Source organism: Chelonoidis abingdonii, chromosome 1 (genome assembly GCF_003597395.2).
Source record: "Chelonoidis abingdonii isolate Lonesome George chromosome 1, CheloAbing_2.0, whole genome shotgun sequence".
Taxonomy (NCBI): Eukaryota; Metazoa; Chordata; order Testudines; family Testudinidae; genus Chelonoidis; species Chelonoidis abingdonii.
Window position 1 is genome coordinate 79,515,778 of NC_133769.1, and position 22,143 is coordinate 79,537,920.

General features: G+C 45.9%; 2 protein-coding genes across 3 annotated transcripts in view; both read left to right on the forward strand.

Annotated features, from left to right (window-relative positions):
- The window catches only part of TMTC2 (transmembrane O-mannosyltransferase targeting cadherins 2), a 374,316-nt gene that overhangs the window by 49,123 nt on the left and 303,050 nt on the right, over positions 1-22,143 (forward strand). The window lies entirely within an intron of this gene.
- LOC142046511 (uncharacterized) lies at positions 1,689-3,777 on the forward strand. The gene is made up of 2 exons (XM_075063465.1): positions 1,689-2,480; positions 3,251-3,777. Exons 1-2 carry the CDS (start codon positions 1,931-1,933, stop codon positions 3,775-3,777), a joined length of 1,077 nt encoding a protein of 358 aa, XP_074919566.1. The 5' UTR covers positions 1,689-1,930.

Below are 22,143 nucleotides of genomic sequence, written 5' to 3' on the forward strand. Positions count from 1 at the left end.
GTATTCAGATTCATATAGTCTAGAGGGACTCCCTCCCCCCTAGCCTGAGATTCAAAGTTACAGCAAACAGAGGTAAAAATCCTTCCAGCAAAATACACATTCACAAGTTAAGAAAACAAACATAAGACTAATCCGCCTTTTCTAGCTAGTACTTACTATTTTGAACATGAGAGACTATTTCAGAAAGATTGGAGAAAGACCTGGTTGCACGTCTGGTCCCTCTTTGCCCCGAGAGCGAACAACGAATAAAACAAACAGCACAAACAAAGACTTCTCTCCACCAAGATTTGAAAGTATCTTGTCCCCCTGTTGGTCCTCTGGTCAGGTGTTAGCCAGGTTCACTGAGCTTCTTAACCCTTTACAAGTAAAAGAGACATTAACCCTTAACCATCTGTTTATGACAACATCTTATTGTGTTCTCCCCTCCATGCTCATTTAGCTGAAATTTATCAGTGTAGGTCACCCTTATGAAGACAAGGCCCCCTCGCAAACATTGCAGTGGTTATTCTCCACTAGTGTAGCTCCACATGTGGTAGAAATTGGGCAGAAGCTGTATTATAGACAGGACTTGGGCATTTTGATCACTAAGTTGTCTAACTCTAATTTCTGTGCTTTGTTGCTCCATTGCACTTGGGAAAGCACTACAAAGCTTTGTAGTAGAAGGCTCTATCAGGGAAGAGATGCCTACCATCTGAACCTGTGTATGCAGTGGGAGAGATTGGGTGAAATAAGGAAAGGGGCTATAAAACTGAAGCAACTGTATCTCTCAATTAAAATTGTGAGAAAGAAAATTGTGAGTTGAGGTTGGGCCACCTGTAGTTACATTGGGTTCGCAACCTGTGGCACTTTTGCCAAAGGTGCCATGTGGGCTGATTTTTAGTGGTAGGCTGCTGACAGCTGGGGTCCTGGCTGCTGGCTCCACTCAGCCTGCTGCTAGCCTGGATGGATGGAACCTGGACTGGCAGCGGGCTGAGCAGGGCCGGCAGCCAGTACCCCTGGCTGGCAGGGACCAGCGGATGGAACCCCAGACCGGCAGCGGGATGAGCTGCTCAGTCCGATTCTGGTCTGGGGTCCTGGCTGCTGGCCCTTGCTAGCCAGGGTCTCAGCCGCTGGCCCCACTCAGCCTGCTGCCGACCTGGATGGACGGAACCCAGGCTGGCAATGGGCTGACGTGAGGGGCCAGGACCCCAGACCAGCAGCGGGATGAGCCACTCAGCCCGCTGCCGGTCTGGGGTCCTGGTCTCTGGCTCCTTGCCAGCTGGGGTTCCGGCTGCTGAGCCTGGATGGACGGAACCTGGCCAGCAGTGGGCTGAGTGGGGCCGGCGGCCGGGACCCTGGCTGGCAGGGGCCAGCGGTTGGAACTTCAGAGCGGCAGCAGGCTGAGCCGCTCAGCCCACTGCCGGTCTGGGGTTCCATCTGCTGCCTATGTTGCCTGTCTGGCATGTGAAACCTTTTACTGGCATGTGAAACTTTAAATTAATGAAGACTTGGGACACCACTTCTCAAAGGTTGCTGACCCCTGAGTTACATTAATGCCTGCTTAGTGCAATCTCTTAGGCCATGTCTACACGACGCCCTAAATTCGAATTAAACGGCTTTAATTCGAATTTATGGTGCGCCCGTCCACACGACGCAGCCCTCTAATTCGAATTAAAGGGCTATTTAAATCGATTTTAGTACTCCTTCTAAACCACAGGAGTAACCCTAAAATCGATTTTACTAATTCGAATTTAGTGCAGTGTGGACGGAAATCGAAGTTAATGGCCTCCAGGAGCTATCCCACAGATCACCACTGACCACTCTGGACAGCACTCAAAACTCCTATGCACTGGCCAGGTAAACAGGAAAAGACCCGTGGAGGTTTGAATCAGTTTCCTGTTTGTCCACCGTGGGGCTCTGAGCAGCAGTTAATCACGCTGCACCTTTAAAAATGCAGTCTCCTGAGAATAGAAAAAGGGCTCCAGCATGGACCACAGAAGAGCTTTTGGATCTCATTGCTATCTGGGGTGAGGATTCAGTGCTAACAGAACTCCGTTCGTCAAAACGGAATGAGAAAGTATTTGAAAGAATTTCAAAGTCTATGATTGCAAAAGGATACAGCAGGGACTCTTTCCAATGCAGGATTAAAGTGAAAGAACTGAGACAAGCATACCAGAAAACCAGAGAGGGAAACGGGAGATCTGGAGTTGCTCCTAAAACATGCAGGTTCTATGCAGAGCTACATGCAATTTTTGGGGGCTTGGCTACCAGTCGCCCATCCTTAATCGTGGATTCAGATGACCTGATTTCAGTTTCAACTGTGGCTGAGGATTCTGCAGAGGGGGAAGATCAGGAAGAGGTACATGAGGGAGACATTGCTGATACCACACAGCTCTCAATTACCAACAGCAGCCAGGAGTTGTTTCTGACCCAAGATTTAACCTTGCAGCAGGCTAATCAAGCCACTATCACAGAAAGTGAAGCCATGGAAGGGACCAGCGGTGAGTAAATGTTTAAATCAGTCATATTTAAAAACTAGCGTTTTTTAATTATCAATTTTTAAGCATGCGTTGTCATTTCTTTTTAGCCATTACAGTTACATGAAAAGTTCCTTAACATGTCTGGGGATGCAATGAAAATCCTCCCAAGAAATCTCCATGAATTGATATTGCAGGAAATCAAAGTGCCTTTTCAGTAAATTTTGGGGCAATGCTGCCTTAGCCGGTCCTCCAATGAAAGATGCTTTGCCCCTCCAGGCATGCATGCCTGAATTTGGAATCATTGCTTCACAAAGCATAGATGCATAAGCGCCAGGACTCTGATCACAGGCATGAAACATTCACTCTGCCTCTTGTGCTGTAACTCTCACCAGAGTTCTGTCGTTCATTGTGACCTGGTTTAAATAAGTAATTGCTTTGTCATTAGGAGAGAAAACATGGCCATTATGCTCCTGTAATGCCACTCGATGTAGCTGGGGGGAGGGGACTTGTGCTGCGATGATGCTTTAGCAGGAAGGGGTGAGACAACATAAAGACTTACCATGGCTGCTTGGAAGCAAATTTATAATGGTAGTACCAGCAAGCTGCATCTGTACTGTGCTCTGAGCCCAGGGACAGAGTCTCCCAGTATTAAAAGATGAAAAATGTGACCTTGCAGTGAAATCACATGTCCTGCGTAAGGTGCATAGTTTTGTGCTGTGTGAGTGAGTGGAATCATTGTTCTAAGAAATGTATCTTTTTACATACTTCTCTCTCTTACCTCCACCATACAGCTGTGCAGTGTTCTTTACTCACTACCCCATCTGCCAGGCTACCCAAGAGACAGAGGAAAAAGAGAACGAGAGACGAAATGTTTTCCGAAGTCATGGAAGTCAGCCACAGTAACACAGCTCATCATAGTGATTTGAAGGAACTGATAGCAAAATACAAGAAAGATGCCAGTGACCGGGAGGACAGGAGAGACGCTCGAGATGAGAGGTGGCGAGAGGAAGACCGGCAGGTAGAAGAGAGGTGGCGCAAGGAAGACAGGCAGGAAGATCAGAGGTGCAGGGAGGAAGATAGGCGCTGGCGTGATGGAACGCTGGAGCTGCTGCGTGATCACACTGATATCCTCAGACGCATGTTGATTGTTCAGGAACAGCAGCGGGGTTACAGAGTGCCACTGCAGTCCATGTTTAATCACCCTCCAAGCTCCCCAGGTTCCATATCTCCCTCACGCAGACGTGTTAGAACGCGTGGGGGAAGGCTTCCTGCACCAGCACACTCCACCCCCATGGAGAGCCCAACCAAAAGGCTGTAATGAAGCTGAAATGTATTTCATGGGCTTTTCCTTACCTGTGATCCTCCTCCCAAAGCACAGCTTTCAGGGATACCTAGATAAATCTGTGCCTCTGAATATAGTTCCTTTCTAATCAGACATACATCCAAAGGGGGGAGGGTGCTTTTATTACAGGGAATGATCCTTTAAAAATGAACGCATGTTTTTAAAGCAATAACAAATGAGTTTTAATAAAGATTAAATGATTTTTAAAACATACTGGCTTTCTTTCCTTCAGCCACATGTAATGAAAGGGTGGGGGGTTGATTTTGAAAGTCCTGCAGCAAGCTGTAAGTAAAGGGGGACGGTGGGTTGCTTACAGGGAGTCAATAGAGGCGGGAGTGTTCATCAAGGGCAAAGAAGCACTGCAATCACACCATACCCTGGCCCGCGACAAAACACATTTTCAGGGCTTCTCTGATGCGCACCGCCTCCTGGTGTGCTCTTCTAATCGCCCTGGTGTCTGGCTGCTCGTAGTCAGCGGCCAGGCGATTAGCCTCAGCCTCCCACCCCGCCATAAAGGTATCCCCCTTACTCTCACAGAGATTGTGGAGCACACAGCAAGCAGCAATAGCTACGGGGACATTCTTTGGGCTGAGGTCTGAGCGAGTGAGTAATGATCGAAAGCGCCCCTTTAAACGCCCAAATGCACACTCTACCACCATCCTGCACTTGCTCAGCCTGTAGTTGAACAGCTCCTGAGCACTGTCCAGGCTGCCTGTGTATGGCTTCATGAGCCACGGCATCAAGGGGTAGGCTGGGTCACCCAGGATAACGACAGGCATCTCAACATCGCCCACTGTTATTTTCTGGTCTGGGAAGTAATTTCCTTGATGCAGTCGTTTAAAGAGAGTACTGTTTCTGAAGACGCGCGCGTCATGAACCCTTCCTGGCCATCCCACGTGGATGCTGGTGAAACGTCCCTTGTGATCCACCAGTGCTTGCAGCACCATGGAAAAGTACCCCTTGCGGTTCACGTACTCGGCGCCCTGGTGCTCTGGGGCCAAGATAGGGATATGGGTTCCATCTATGGCCCCTCCACAGTTAGGGAATCCCATTGCAGCAAAGCCATCCACTATGACCTGCACGTTTCCCAGAGTCACAACCTTTCGTAGCAGCAGCTTAACGATTGCTTTGGCTACTTGCATCACAGCAGCCCCCACAGTAGATTTTCCCACTCCAAATTGATTCCTGACTGACCGGTAGCTGTCTGGAGTTGCAAGCTTCCAGAGGGCTATTGCCACTCGCTTCTCCACTGTGAGGGCTGCTCTCATCTTAGTATTATGGCATTTCAGGGCAGGGGAAAGCATGTCACAAAGTTCAAAGAAAGTGCTCTTACGCATGCGAAAGTTTTGCAGCCACTGGGAATCGTCCCACACCTGCAAAACTATGCGGTCCCACCAGTCTGTGCTTGTTTCCCGTGCCCAAAATCGGCGTTCAATGGGTAGAAGCTGCCCCATTACCAGCAGTAGCTCCAAAATGCTGGGTCCCACGGTTAGGGAGAAATCAGTCTCCATGTCGTCATCATCATCATCGCTCTTGTCGGTGCGCTGCCATAGCTGCCGCCTCCTCCTCCTCCTCCTCCTCCTCCTCCTACCCCTCTCCTCCTGAATTTGCAGTTCATGGCTCAGCATAGACAGCACGAGAGTGCGCGTGGTGTTTACAACTTGCACGATTGCGTTACTGATCTCAGCAGGGTCCATGGTCTCAGCAGGGTCCATGCTTGCTGTGCTATGGCGTTTGCTCTCTTCACCCAGGAAAAAAGGCGCGGAATGGTTGGCTGCTGCTTTCACAAAGGGGGGGGTGAGGCTGTACCCAGCAGCACCCGGGACAATGTTTTTGGTCCCAGCAGGCACTGGGCTGAAAACCAGGAAGTGGGAACTATGGGATAGCTGTGTCACAGCTACCCACAGTGCACCGCTCCTGAAATCGACGCAAGACGTGGGCCATGGACGCACAACTTCGATTTAAGATTCTTGGTGTGGACGCTCTAAATCGATTTTATAAATTCGGTTTTATAAAATCGATTTAGATAACTTCGATTTACTTCTGCCGTGTAGACAAGGCCTTAGAAAGCTGTGATTCCACTCTGATCACTCCTGGTTCTGAGTTAACAGCAGTTTTTAGCCCTCATCTACTTTCCATAATTAATTCCTAGCTCAACTTCCTTTCTCTTTCCAGGGGCAGTCACCATTGCAGCATTGTCCTCTAATGTATTAGCAAACAGTTAAGGTCCTGAGATGTAGGACAACATATACCAATGGAATTTGGAAGGACTGTGCTGAATATCAACAGCTGTTTGTGTCTGAAACCCAAAGGAAATTAGAATTTGTGGATGTAAATCAGAATTTCTCAAACAGGGGTCGTCACTTGTGTAGGGAAAGCCCCTGGCGGGCTGGGCCAATGTGTTTACCTGCCCCGTCCGCAGATCCGGCCGATCGCGGCTCCCACTGGCCACGGATCGCTGCTCCGGGTCAATGGGAGCTGCTCTGGGCCAATGGGAGCAGCAAGCCGCGGCCAGTGGGAGTCGCGATTGGCCGGACGTGCGGACGGGGCAGGTAAACACACCGGCCCAGCCCGCCAGGGGCTTTCTCTTCACAATCGGCGACCCCTGTTTGAGAAACCCTGATATAAATGAACCCACAGTACTATGGGTTCAGCTATACGCAATACTATGTGTTTAGCTACTGGGTATTTTGTTGTTGGGGCCTGAATATTAAAACTTGTACCCATGTGGCTTCAGTGGAATTCCTCACATGGAGAATCAGGTGCTTAGGCAGGAGGTACAAGGCTGGGGTTGCCAACTGTCTAATCACACAAACCCAAACACCCTTGCCCCACCCCCCCGCTCTGCCCCTTCTCAGAGGCCCTGCCCTGCTCACTCCATCCCCCCTCCCTGCATTGCTCGCTGTCCCCCACCCTCACTTTCACCGGGCGGGGGGGTTGGTGTGGGAGGGGGCTCCGGAGTGAGGCTGGGGCAGTGGGTTGGGGTGCAGGAGGGGGTGCGAGGTGCAAGCGCTGGGAGAGAGTTTGGATGCAGAGGGAGGGCTCAGGGCTGAGATGGGGTAGGGGTGCAAGAGTGGACTCGGAGTGCTGGCTCAGGGAGGGAGTTTGGATGTGGGAGAGGGCTCTGGGCTGGGATAGGGGGTTGGGGTGCAGAAGACGGTGTGGGGTGCAGGCTGCAGCTGGAAGGCGCTTACCTGGGGTGGCTCTCCGTTGGTGGTAAAGTGGGGCTAAGGCCGGCTCCCTGCTTGCCCTGGTCCCGCACTGCTCTCAGAAGCAGTCGGCATGTCCCTGCAGCCCCTGGGTGGGGCAGCAGGCTACGTGCTGCTTGCTGCCTTAAGTGCCGCCCTCGCAGTTTCCAGCCAACAGGAGCAGCAGAGTCAGCGCTCGCGGTGGTGGCAGCGTGCAGACCCCCACATCCAGGTGCCTCAGGGACGGGCTAGCCTATTCTGGGAGCGGCACAGAGCCAGGACACATAGGGAGCCTGCTTTAGCCCCAGTGTACTTTTATCAGCCTAAAATCTCGTGGTTTGGCTACAGTAGCCTCTGGGAGATAGGGCCTGATTCTGGGAGACTCCCGGTAAAACTGGGAGGGTTGGCAACCCTACGACCGAGTGACTAATGTACACTAGAATGTATATGTACTGCTGACTGCACATCTTGGAGAACAGTTGCATATTTAACAGCCTTACTCTTACACCTAAACCACTCACTTCTCCCTCCTCTTTGCTGGGCAGCAATCCTACTCTCCCCACCTCTCACCTTCCATTTCAGTCATTCGTGTCTCCTACCTTGTCATGCTTGCATACTGCCCTGTCTCCCTCTCTCATGTCTCCACAGTCCCGGCACATACCTCACTCTGTCCATCTCCACTAAAAAATGTTTACTTGGAACTACTAAGTTATATTCATGGGAATAATATTTATAATTACCCTGTGGAACCATATGACTGTATTGCTGTTACCTTTGTCCATCTTCCCCTTATTGATAAACTCATTTGTTGTGTCTCTTCTCAAATCACTTTGTAAGTGCATTGGGGCAAGGACCATACATTGCTGTGCTTGTACAGCACCTGACGCAGTCGGACACTGGTATTGAGTTGGGGGTTTTAGCTTCTGGTGCCGTGCAAATAAGGTATGAATGAATGTGGTTAACTATATACCATTTTTTAACTTAATCATACTATTATTCAAATGATCATTAATAACCCTGAAAGGACCTAGGATGATGAGGATTGTAAGACATGAATGGCCTGACTCTTTTTTTCAAAGGCTCTAACCGCACTTGCAGCTCCTGCTGATTTCTGTGGGATTCCTGTGTGCTTGGTAATTCTAGAAAATCAGGCCACTGGTCTTTTAACTTGAAAGTATCAGGGTTCCTCTTTCCTCCACTCTCTGTTAAATCTTTGAATTGTGCTTGGGTTGAAGCTGCTCTCTTTAAGAAAAAACTATTTTTTTTAAAAAACAAACAAATTCTCTTCTAAACTGATTAAGTTAAAACACTGCTTTGAGCAGGAAGGTGTTTTGTTAAAATAAATATTAAAATAAAACTTACTGTTCTTTTAAATGTTCATAGCACAGTATCAAAGAATTTGACATGTATTGAAAACCAATCATATAGAAGTTGTGTGAAGAAAGGCCTTGATATAAAGGAAAACTCCATATACTCACAGTAATAGTCAAAAACATAATACTAAACTTTATCTTGAGGAGATTTACACCTGATAGGTAACCACTGAGCACTATATGGAGCACAAGTATGCCGCCTTTAGAACAGATAATAAATCCAGGTGGGATAATGCCTGAAGACACACCAGAGTTACAATAGCCAGCCAAAAGTATGTGGGGGATACACTGTCAGAACAAATCCAGCATCCCAAACTGACTGATTCATGATGAAATCCGACAAACAATGGTGCTTAGAACTTAGTATTCAGTGTTGCTTTTTATTTCTTTTCTTAAGTTGCAGTTTATCATTTTATACTGTTTTGTGTTTAAATGTGACTCTTGGGGAGTAGGGGAAGTAGGATATAGGGAAGAGACTGTCCTGAGTTTTATTCCTTTGCATTGGCATGTTTGTGCCTACTTAGACTTTTTGTCATTAACCTTTCTGTCCCACGAAGTGGAATTTCTGATGTTAAGATATATTTTTATCATGGCAAGTCAGTCATGTGACTCCCACTAAGATTAACAATGCTGATACAGTTTAAAAGCGTTACTTTAACAACAGTGGGGCTTGTAGAGCAAGATTTCTTTGCTCCATGCTGCAGATCTAATCCAGCACTAATTCCCAGTTAAGTCAGGGGATAACAGCCGTTCTACCTTTCTCCTCCATCTCCTCCCTCCAACTAAAGAATGCAGGTGTGAATAAAGGCCTATAGCTTACATGAAAGAAAACTCTCAATGGGCACATGTCCTTAGTACTCATGGGATTTAAAGTGGTTGTCTGCTGAGGTAGAAAACTCTCCATCAAATCTATCATTACTGCTTCAAATACTAATATGCCCAAGGTGGTGGTAATGATTTAATTAGGAGCCTATTAATCAACTGATGCCTTTAAGAACCTCACATAGTTAAAATGTAAAAATAGGTCAGTATGGCCTTCCTGAAATAAAAAAATCTAAAATAGCTAGACCTAACGGGAAGAGCAGGAGAGCCAGACAGCAGAGCCAAAGGGAGTGGCTGCATTGCCATGTCTCAGGGTGTGGTTTTAACACTACTTCCCAGCCCAGTCCCATTTCTATGGAATAGATGATGAGACTTTAACTGTGGCCCTGATCCATGGATATATATATCCTACATCACAAAAATATTTTGGCCTGTGAAGAAAAGAATTTCCCACCCAAACTATGCTAAAAATTATCTATGACATGGAGCTATGTCACAGCTGAGTCCCCGGACATCATTTTAGTAATTGTACTGATCCTCTGTCTGTGCCCAGCTTGCATGCTTCTCTGAGTCTGTATTGACGGAACTGAGAGCAAGATGGTGGGAAGCTGTTTAACAGGGGTGGGATGCTTTTCACAAATGGCAGTGCAAACTTACCCACAGTAACAAAGATCTCTACTGAGGATGCATTCTCTTGTAGCATTTTCAGAAAAAAGAATCAAGACCAATCTTCGGAGGTGTATTTTCAATTCTCCCACCCTACTCCTAAGTGACTTAGTTTATTAACTTGTTTTATAGGGACTCCTATGCAGTTAACATTATAGCCCTGGTAGACATGAGAATGGATATTTTAAATATGTGCTCTTGTACTAAAATGACACTAATATGAGAGTAATACTAATAATTAGACTTTGTGTGAAATACAGTTTTGAAGTTGATATACATCCACTGCTCTGGAACTCCATAACTTGATATACAGCTTTTGAATTAGCAGCTACACAGGGAGCTTTTAAAAGTAGCAACACTATCATTTCCGTAGAAAAACAAAACAAAATCGCATCCTAACCTACATAAGCAGGAAGCAGATGCTACTGTAGCAGTGCATCTCAAGTAAAGGGGAGTTTCAGACTAGTTACACTTTTTCATATTAGCATCAGTTCAAACTAGGATAAAGAATGCAGCCAGAACTGGATGATTTCTGTACTTCGAAAGGTCACCATTCTACATTTTAGTTTGGAGAGTTGTCAGATACTTTTAAACACAAGCTGCTTGTCACACTGCTGATGAGATGGCTACACTGGTGGATCAGGTTCTGCTTTCAGTTGTACAGATGTAAAGCAGGAGTAACTTTGGAGATGCCTTGGATTTATGCTCAGAGCAGACTCTGTTCTACTATTTGCTACTATTTCTAATGTCACAAACTGTTCACCTTTGGAAGAATCCTGTCATTCTGTAACTCCCCAAATGCCATTTTCTGGAAGGAGATCATTGACAGACGCAGAAGAGCTTTTCTTGGAGTACCAGTGCTAAAGGTACTAAGTCCAGGTATTATGTCATAGGCAACTGCTGTGTGAGTAAAAAGGGAAGGCAAGTATGCTTGTGCCTGTGCATTTTACTAGAACATATCACTGATTTGTTAAACTGAAGCAGATTTTTCAAAGCTAAATAAAGTTGGTCTAAAATAATCAAATGTGAGTAAAAATTATTCTTTCTATAGTTTTCATAGAGTTGAAGGCCAGAAGGGACCATTAGATCATCTGGTCCAGGGGTGGGCAAACTATGGCCTGCGGGCCGGATCTGGCTCCTCAGGGCTTTTGATCCGGCCTGTGGGATTGCCCCCCATGGTGCCGCGGTCCCCGCAGCACTCTCAGAAGTGGCTGGCACCACTTCCCTGCTGCCCCCAGGTGGGAGGGCTGAGGGCTCCGTGCATTGCCCTTGCCCTCAGGCACCTGCCCCCCCCACAGCTCCCATTGACCGGGAATGGGGAACTGCGGCCAATGGGAGCTTCGGGGGAGGTATCTGGAGGTGCAGCAAAGGCAGTGCATACGGAGCCCTCCGCCCCTCTCCCAGCGGCCTCAGAGCTTCCTGGCGCCACGCGGCGTGGGGCCAGGGCAGGCATTGAGGGAGCCTGCCCTGCCCGGTGCGTGCCGCTGCAAATCCAGAGCCGCTTGAGTCCAAACCCTGCCTGCACCCCGCCCCCAATTCCCTGCTCTAAACGCCCTGCCTGCACCTCATACCCTCCTGCACCCTAACTCCTTGCCCAAGCCCCCGTGTACATCCCACACTCCTGCACCCCACCCCCTGCCCTGAGCTCCCTGCTGTACCCTTGTGCACTCCAACCCCCTGCCCTGAGCCCCCTGCCGCACCCCGCACCTCTCCTGCACCCCAGCTCCCTTCCCTGAGCCCCCTGCTGCATCCCACACTCCTCCTGCACCCCAACGCCCTGCCCTGAGCCTCCTCCCGCAGTCTGCACCCCAACCCCCTGCCCTGAGCCCCCTCATATACCCTGCACCTCTTTCTGCCCCAATTACTTGCCCTGAGCCCCTTCCTGCACACCTCACCTGCTCTCACACCCCTCACTCCCTCCTGCAGCCCAACCCCCTGCCCTGCCCTGCATACAATTTCCCTACCCAGATGTGGTCCTCGGCCCAAAAAGTTCGCCCACTCCTGATCTAATCTTATCTCCTGTTTATCACATGCCATTACATTTCACCCACTCACCCCTGTTTTGAGCCCAATAACTTGTGTTTGGCTAGGGCTAACTTGTGTTTGGCTACCTTTTACTACTGGATTATTTTTTAAAATTTATTACCAAACATAGTCTTGAATTTGCAAGGTTCCTAGAAAAACTAGGTAAGACATGTTTCCTCCCTCCCAGATGGTGTATAATCTAAGTAACTGATACAGTTGTGGTCAGAGGAGATACATGAGCTGAAACCCCTTTGATGTAAGACAGGGCAAATTGCAAGAAGATGTGGCCCCAGAATAAGGCGGAATGGGTTGCTGGGACAGGTTCTGGGTCTGGTAGTGTTTGAAGAGGTGGGCCCAGCTCAGCAAGCTCACACTCTGTCTCCGGTTCTTCCTCAAGAGTGCATAGATAACTAAGGCCATGTGCTGAGACCCAGTCTAGTTCTTTCTTCCACTACTTTCCCTTCACTTTCCCATACAGCGGTTCCAGCAGCTCTTCTGGGTGTGCCCAGTGTGAAAAATATTTTTATAATGGAAAGTGTTAGGCATCCTAAATATAGGGTTCCCTGCCAGTTCCCCCTCTAATAGATAAAACACAGGGAGTCAGCAAAGAAGGTAAGAGCATGGGATTGATTGAATGTAAACACAAAAGTATGATATTTTAATCTCTTCCTTAATTCTCAGTTGTTGGCACTTTCTCCCTATTGACCATAACTGTCTTTTGCTTAGTGAATGTGAAAACTCCTCGCTTGTCCCTTCTGGCCACATGGAAGTTGTAGTATCTGCTCTGTTTCCATTGTGGTGATGACATGCAAGTGGCTGGATTTCTCATCCATCTGCTGCTTAAAGTAAAATTTTATACTTAAGTTCTGTAGCCAGCAGCAAGACCACCAGGCTGTATTCAAGAATTCAAATCACCTAGCAGACCTGATCAAAACCTTGGTGGGGTATATGTTGGTGATATTGCCTAATAAGTACAGTGGGTTTCTCCATTTAAGAAGGCTGCAATTAGCATTTTAGTATCTTTTGCACGAACAAGAGTGAAAACCCCTTTACTACATTTCCAGGAAATGTTTAGAGCAGTGACATCAATAGGCAAGACTTCAGTCTACATATTAGGATTGTGAATTTAGCACGACAACTAATAGTCTACATAAAATGATTAAATTTACTGTGTATATCTGTAGTTTACCTGTTGCCATAATGTATACCCCACCATAGTTTGTGATCTGCAGAATGGTATCAGAATCACAACATGCTTGTATGTGGCACAGTAGCCCCTAAAAATTTAACTGCTCACAGTTTCGTTAGTACCTTATCCACTTGCGTTAATCTAGCCCATTTCTAAACTCTTAAGGAGCAACTACTTAAAAATCACACTTCTGTTACAGGAATAAAAATTATAATAGTAATAATTATTATTACTGTAGTGCCTAGGAGCCCTAGTAATGAACCAGGACCCCAGTGTGTTGTGTGCTTTACAAATACACAATAATAATGTAACATTTCTATTTTTTGTAACTGAAAAGAAAAATATTTATTTTCCCCAGTTTATTCTCTGATTTTTGACACCACTTTGTGCATAGTCAGTTACTCTATTTCTTCTTATAGTCAGTCAGTTTCCCTTGTTTGTATGTGTGTGTTGGCAGAATATTTTTTTTTAAATGTGAAAATGTGATTATAAAACCACTCAAATTGCCAGAGGAAATCAAAGGCAGGTGTATCAGCTGGAATAACTGCTAACTCCATTTAAAAAAAGCCCCACAACCTGGGTTTCAAGTTCAGTGTCTCTTTAAAACACAAAGGGAATCTTTCAGCAATGAGATTTAGTATTGCTGTATAAACCGTGACTGCAGTGGGGTTTTTGTCTTGTTTTTACTACGTTTCTCTGTGATTGCTGACTAGTCCTTGCTTTTATTCATACAGGGAAAAGGGCACATCAAACACTCCACAATAGAAAGGCAGAAAAATAAGATTGAAAAAATCATATTGAAGATCAAAGCCATCTACAAAGGATGTGTCTTCCCATATTTGTTTGGCCACATAATGCTACCTAATTCTTTGTAGCGCCTTTTTATTACAAAACTTCTCAGAATGCTTTGTCACTTAATACAGAATGTTGAAAACTCGAAGTCGATGTCACTTCTCATTTTCTCTGCTTTTGCTGAGAGTTTGCTGAAATCATTATCATTTTTAGGCCAGGCTTGGAAGATCTATTTTTAGTATGGCTTTATGCCACAAGCAAGTCTGTTGTGGAGCACAGTAATCCATTGCTGAAGTTTTTTGTCTAATGCAAAATTATTTCAAAATATTGAGTAAAGATGAAAAACTCTGTATTTTTCAAAGCACAAAGGAAAATGCTTGCATGTCCCGGTGTATCCCAACCTTTACTATGCTTCCAGATTATCCAAAATATAAAATGGATGGAAAATGACAATCTTATGTCAATTCACTCATTGGTTGAAGCCATTTATTTCCTGTTATTCAGTGTTCCCTCTAATTTTTTACATGCATATGTGTAAAGAATTTTATGTGCACCAATATGGAGGTGATGTGTGGTTGGGGTGGGGCTGAAGGATTCAGAGTGTAGGAGGGAGGGGGCTCAGGCTGAATCAGAGGGTTGGGGTTAAGGGGATGAGGGCTCTCGTTGAGGGTACAGGCTCTGCGGTGGGGCTGGGGATGAGAGGCTTGGGGTGTGGGACGGGGCTCAGGACCAGAGGGTTGGAGTGTGGGGGGGTGAGGGCTCTGGCTGGAGGTGTGTGCTCTGGGGTAGTGCCGTGGATGAGGGGTTTAGGTGCAGGCTGCCGCAGCGCTGCGGCAGGGAGAGAGGACTCCCCCCCTCAGCCCTCTCTCACCACAGGAGCCCGGGACCAGGTGAAAGGCGCCTCTTCCCTGGCAGTGGCAGCTCCCAGGCTGGGGGCAGAGGAGAAGTGCCTCTCCCCATCTGCGCAGCCCTTGATAGCCTACCGCATGGCCACGCAGCTTAGGCTGTAACTGCTTGTCATCCGAAGGACTCTTGACATGACGTTCTAGATGGATTAATCTTTTGTTGTTGTTGTTGTTTCCAACCCATCATTAGCCTCAAGAACTTCACGAAATCTTACTGATCACATTTTAGACAGTGACTTGCATAATGGTCATACAATGCAACTGGTTATTCACTGGAAGTGGGTGCCTGAGCTCCAGAAAAGCATCTACTCAGGGCATTAGCTCCATCAAAACCCAAATCTACAAGGCCACTGAGATCTACTCATATAATTTGCAGGTCAGTCAATACCTTCTCTACGTTCTCTTCCAGTCATGTGACTGGCTTCAGTGAGCTAGAGGAAGTGCTCTATGATGACACTGTTGTGCAAGTACAGTACCTTAAAAATAGTCTTCCGGCCCTGCACTCTCTCTTTGGTGCATTGTTTAATTTGCTGTCAAACGTCTATGTCTTTGGATAGTTTATTTTTTTTCTTATCCAGTAGACTCAGTTTTTAGATGTAATTTTGTTTGTATCGTCTGCATTTTCTTGAAACTGTATTCTAGATGGTTATCCAACGCCTTGTCACCAGCATTAACTCCCCTTCCCCCAACTCTCATGGAAGGTTCCATCATCCTGAGGTAAGCCAGTCTCAAAGGCAGCACAAAATGCTGCTCTGCAACATCCAAGTATTACTTATTTGCTCATACTCAGAATCATCTTGTTCCTCTCAATCTCACTGCAATTGATTTGCCTAAGCTGACTGCAAATATCAGATCCTTCATTAGAGCCCACTAGGAAGTTCCTTTCTAGCAGTATATTCTCTTCTGTGATATTCAGTTTTGTTGTGATTTCAGCATACATTCAGCTCTTTAGTGAAGATCTTCAAGGGATTTTTCACTATTATCCACAACTCTTGTAGATGCCATCTACATTCCTGTTGCCCCAAACTACCTTTTGCACAACAGATGAAACTGTCTAATCATGTCAGTGATCAAGATTCCATTTCTCTGTCGTCTCCAACATTTCTGATGCATTGAGCATAATATAGAGTGTGATCTGGCACCTGTGTTTATAGCAAACCATCTGTTTTCTTTATCACTAATTCTGGTGTCCATGAACAGTCCAGTATCTCCTGAAAAGGAGGACTACAGGCCTGTTTAGAGGGAAAAGGCTCATCAAGAACTTTCAGTGCTGGTTCTAGAGTAGGTATGGATGCAGTGAGAAAACCACAGGGTTTAGTTGCTCATGGTGGAGGAAATGGTGGAGTTGGTGAATGATGAAATGGCATCAGTACTGAAATGCTTGAAGACAGGATTATTTAAAAAGAAAATTCACATGTAGACCGAGGAGCAGATGTCACTAGATATAACTTATCTGGTCTTTTGGATGTCTATATCACAATATGTGCACAGGCTTGTCAGTAAACCTGTGCTGTGAAGCGCAATGTTTGTCTTAATTGCTTGTAATAAGGAGGTGACACATTTGATGCAGGCAGCATTACTTTGAGAGAGAGTATATATGTATTCTCTATAAGCTACAATACTAGTTTGGCTCAGCCACATTTTCAGTTATCTTTTAGAAAAACGTATTGATGCTCTTGTTCTAAAAAATGAAAAATCCTGCTGTAAAACTGTAATTTCCCTTTTTACAACTTACTCTTGAGAATGTGTCAGTCCTGAATGCTTTATGGATGTGCAGAACCATTTTACTCACCCTGTCACCCAGACCAACTGTGTTGTAGAAGGGAAGGAGAATCTATTTAGAAAAGAGTGCTAGTAGGACAAGGGGTGCACCATGGAGATCTCTGGCATCTGCCCCAGTCAGAGAAACAAGATAATTCATTCTGTGGGTGCTTTGTTTTGTGACTCTTTTCTTTCAGATTGAAGGAGGAGGGATAGTTCTAGATAATACTCGGTGTATGAGCAGAGTTCAGCAGGATACAGTTCCACCTGGCTACCCTAATAGCCACACACATTTTATCTTAAAAAAAAAAAAAAAGGTTGCTAAACACAGTATTATTGTGAGTTGGGTTAAACCTGATTGAAACTGGTGAGTGTAACAGCTGCCCTTCATTACTGGTAAATGTAAGAAACAACTAAACTCCTTTATTGAACCAGAGAGCTGAAATAATAGCAGCCTCTGCCCAAACATAGATACAGGTAGGCATCTATGGGGTTTTGCTGGTTAGTGTTTGGGGGAATATGTGTCTGTCTATGAGAGATGCAGAAGTAACAGCAGAGAATCTGAGAGAGAAGCAGCAGAAAGCCAGGGACTCAGCCAGAATTAGCATTGAGAAGGTGGTCTTGAGAAAAGCCTAAAGAGAATGTGTTTGAGTTAAGAGCTAGCTGCAGAGTGGCTTGGACCTGTGAGCAAAGAAAATATATGCTGTGTTCAGGGAACTGGGGCTTTGTATGTTCTTAACAGGATTGCATAAAAAATAGCTGACTCCATCAATTCCTCCTGCTCACCTAAACAACCCACTGGACCCCAGATTTTGGCTAAGTACTCAGGTCAAAAAGTGGTAAGAGTATATCTTGTTTGGGAAAGGCGAAAAAATCCCAATAAAGGAAAACGTTTGCTCGTACAACATGCCAGGTTTCAGACTGACTGCGATCTAGTGTCCAAAACAACTGGTGGGGCTCCCCATCACTATTTCCATCCCCCTCCCTCTCCACCATTACTCCCTTGGAGGACTACATCATATTATCAAAGTGGGAAAACTGGGATGCTTTACAGAAAAGGGAAGGATGGGAGAAACCAGTATTGATCCATTTGTGACTCACCTTAAAGGTCTCCCTTAGGCCCAATCTTTCTCCTCCAGTCTAGCTCTTACCCTATTATTTTTCTTGGATGTGATCTACCCACCTACCCATTTATCCCTTCCCAGCTCAAATTCCATGAACCCCTTTAACTCTCTTCATTCTACCCCCCAACTATCGCTAAGGCTGAGAATTCTGGTGCCCCCCTCTTTCTGACCTCATCACAACTCAGAACCACTTCTTTGGCTCTGAAACCTCTCCCAACAAGTGCTCACTGGCTTAGAACATGTGCACCCCCCCATATTCAGGACATTTCCCCTTCCTCTCTAACGTTCACTACACCAGTCTCTGGACCTCCCTACACATGTGGCTGGATGTGGAAAAGCAGGAGCTGAGGCAGCAGGAGACACCCTTGTGTGGTCTGAAATAGCTTTATAGAGCCTGTATTCTTTGCTCTCTGCTTCATCCCTCTGCCGCTTGCAGATGATGTGGTACAGAGATTCCAGGAGATGAAAGTTGCAGGGATCATTTGCAAACTACACTGTGCCCTTCACCTTGTGAAGATTCCTCTGTGGAATGTGAGGTGAGCCTTTTAAAGCAGCTTCATGTGGCTGTGCTTAGAAACTAATTATGGTGTACAGTCTACCTTGAGATGAATACTGGGAAAGTATTGGAGACCTCACAAGTACCTCTTCTCTGCAGATATCTTGAAGTTTATGCTTCTGAAACATATTGGCACTCTAAATGGTCCTCCAAAGAGAGTGCTCAGAGTTAACACACCATTGAGAAGAGTGTTAGGGTTTGGGGTTCGCATCCCTGACATCTATTGTTGCAGCCTCTGTTTCTGCAACAGAATTGGTTTGCCCTCCGATCATGTTTATGACCATTAGGGCTAGCATTTAAATCAAATAATTAAGCTTAGATTCTGATTGATCTATGTTAGGGGAGGACAGCCCCTCCAATTATTTGATCAAGTTTTTTTGCGATGTGTCTGTCTCAGGGTATGTCAACATGTAAAACGCTACAGTGCCACAGCTGCATGGCTGTAGCACTTTAGGGTAGACATTCACTACAGTGACTGGATGGGTTCTCCTGTCACTGTCCCTGAGAGACAGTAGCTAGGTCAATAAAAGAATTCTTCCCCATCAACATAGCACTGTCTACATTGGGAGCTAGGCTGGGATAGCTTAATCTCTCAGGAATCTGTATTTTCACTCCCCTGTGAGATGTAGCTATGCCAATTGTAAGTTTTCAGTGTAAACTGGCTGTCATACCATCCTTCCTCTTTCCTTTTAATATCATTAGGACTGTTTGATTTAATCTGAATTTGAAATATGTTGAAGCCACAATTTTTTCTGTTGAGGAGAAAAATAAAACTGATTTCCAAGGGCTGATCAGACCACAAATTTAAAAGTGATGCAATTTAGATTAAAAAGCTCATAACCGATCAATTAATTAGGAGTAGCAGTGTGTGTCCTATATGTACTTTATAATAAATATCACAGCCACAAATACATATTTTGAATTTTTCCATATATGCCTGTTTACTCTTACTGGCAAAGTCTGTAAATGTCCAATTCCAGGGAGACAAATAGTTTTAGACAGAAATAATATAAAAAAAGATTGGTGACCCTTTCAGACTCTTGTAGGGAATTATAGGTCCTGGAGGTTTTATGTTTTACCTGATCTTTGTTTTGTTGGGCCAAATGCCATTTCAGCCATTGTTTGGTACTGTGGGACTGTCAGCAGAGCACTAGCTCCACCTACCATGTTCTCTTTGCCTGCATATATGGTGGTGATGGTGGAGGAGGAGGGGAGGGGTACGGAAGGTCAGCTGGGCAGGGCCGTCCTTAGGATTTATGGTGCCCTAGGCGGGATTATTAAGCTGGTGCCCCTGTGCCTGTCTTGCTCTTAGCAACACAAACATAAGATTACACTATTGGAAAACTTGCCAAATACATGTTATTAAAACCAGTTTAACTTAATTAAGCACACTGTAATGATGATGGACTAGCAATAAAGAAGTAGCACTATAGAAAAAATTCTGATTTGACAGAATGATGCAAATAATATAATGTTTTTAATTTGTCAACATTTTATTGGAAATTTATATGAAGAGGTATTGAAACAAGGATTTGTTTTTAATTAAAAGCAATCTTTCTAGCTTGTTTGGCTGCAAAATCAGTAACAATGTTATTGTATGACAAAGACAAAGTGATGTCTTGTTTGATTGCAAGAATAGCAAGACCAATCAAGTGTTCCTGACTCCTTGTAGAGCGGAGATAGTTTTTAATGAGCTTTAGTTTTGTGAAACTCCATTCTCCTGATGCTACTGTTACAGGAATTGTCAGTAGAATACGAGTGGCAATGTACACATTAGGATATATGTCAACGAGTTTGCTGGTATGAGTAAACTGTACAATGTCCATCATCAATTTTGCATGTGGCACCATTGATGACAGTGTACTCAATTCTTCATACGGTTCAAGTCCATTTAAATCAAAACGATCACCGTGCTTCAGGAGGCTCTCTAGGTCAGGGATCCCCAGCGCGGTGTCCGAGGGTGCCATGGCGCCCGCTGGGGCCTCTCAGTGCACCCGCTCACTGGCCGGCAGACGAGCATCCGCCGAAATGCCGCCAAAATTCAGCGGCATTTTGGCAGCAATGCCTCTGGATGACGCCGCTTGCCGCCAACAAGCAGCGTCATCCAGAGGCGTCGCCACTGAAATGCCACTGAATTTTGGCGGCATTTTGGCGGATTCTCGTCCACCCCCACAGTCCTTCATCTGGCGCCCGTCAGACAAAAAAGGTTGAGGACCACTGCTCTAGGTTCTTGCACTTCGTCATTAGTTGCTCTTGTTTTCCTATTTCATTGAATTTAGTCCTGCTCAGCCCACCTACCAGCTGAGTGAATGGAACCCCAGGCCGATAGCGGGTTGAGTGGCTCAGCCTGGGTATCAGCCGCTGGCCTGCTCAGCCCGCTGCCAGCCTGGGGTTCCTTGGGGGTCCCCAGGCCAGCAGTGGCTGCTGAGTGGGGCTGGTGGCCGGGACCCCAGGTGGCAATGGGGCAGCAGCTGGAACCCCAGAGCAGTGGCGGGCTGAGCCATTCAGCCCACCGCTGCATGCCATCAAAAATCAGCTTGTAGGTTGCTGACCCCTGCTCTATACATTAGTAAGGAGATGAGCATATTACAGTTGTTGGAGGGCTCTATTTAGCAGTAACAGGGCTATAGGAAAGTCAGTCAACATTTTTTGTTTCTCTGATGAAAACTGGCCCACTCCCTTCCCCATACCAAACTTGTCACAAATAATTGTCAACAACTTAATTTTCTGTTTTTGGCTAAGATATTGATGTTTTTTAAAAAAAAAATTGAAATTGAATTCAGGATTGTTAGCAAGCATTTTTGGCAAACAAATTTGTTAAATGACAATCTAAATGGCAACACAGTACTGCTTTCATACTTGGCTCACCCTCCAGCCTGCTGGTCCAACAGCTGCAGTAGAGGAGGAGATAGGTGGAAAACTGCAGGACCCCAAAATCCACCTCTTGGGGTGCAGAGTGGCAACAGCAGCAGCAAACCCTCAGGTCCGATCACATGCCAATGGGCACCACCGCCAGCCCAACAGACCATGGTGAAGTTAGCACAGCATCTGATCTCAGGGACGGGGCACCCATGGAGCCACAGCAGCTCATCCTGCCCTGTGCAGCTCCCCCCGGAGGAGATGGATCACTGCCAGCCCGGGAGAGAGACGTGCTCCCTAGCTAGGGTGACCAGATCCAGATGTCCTGATTTTATAGGGCCAGTCCTGATATTTGGGGCTTTGTCTCATATAGGTACCAATTACTCCCACCTAGGGTGACCAGACAGCAAGTGTGAAAAATTGGGATGGGGGTGAGGGGAATAGGAGCCTAGATAAGAAAAAAACTCAAAAATCGGAACTGTCCCTATACAATTGGGACATCTGGTCACCCTACAGGTGAGTTCCTTCCCCTACCCCTTCCCAGAGACCACAGCAGCCAATCCCCTCCCTCAGACTGTGCTGCATTCGTCTCTCTCTAGGACCCAGCAGCCCTGCTCTTACATGCTCCACTACTTCCCGTCTGTCCGGGCTCCCAGCAGAGCGGTGCCCCCAGACCTAGTGGTGCCTTAGGTGGCTGCCTATTTTGCCTATGGCTAAGGACGGCCCTGCAGCTGGGAAAGATGCAGTGAGCTAGAAGATTTAGCTGGAGCAAAGGGCATTTTCCCCTATAATGGGAATCAAAGTGACGGCACTAGATACTGAGCTGTTTTTTCAAGATGATTTGTATTGATCACCTTTGTTGGCTTTGTTGCATACATATTTACTTTATTATATTGCCTAATAATTGCTGCAGGGCTTTTTGTCTTAAATTTATGTTAGTGTAAAGTTTGCCAATAGTTGTGTATTTATTTTGGTTCTAACACTATGTGCTTCTTTATAACAAGTATCTTGCCATATATAGCTATATTTTAGCATATATAAGAACAGAGCAAATCCAGAGGATGTATTGTTTTTCAGTCAGG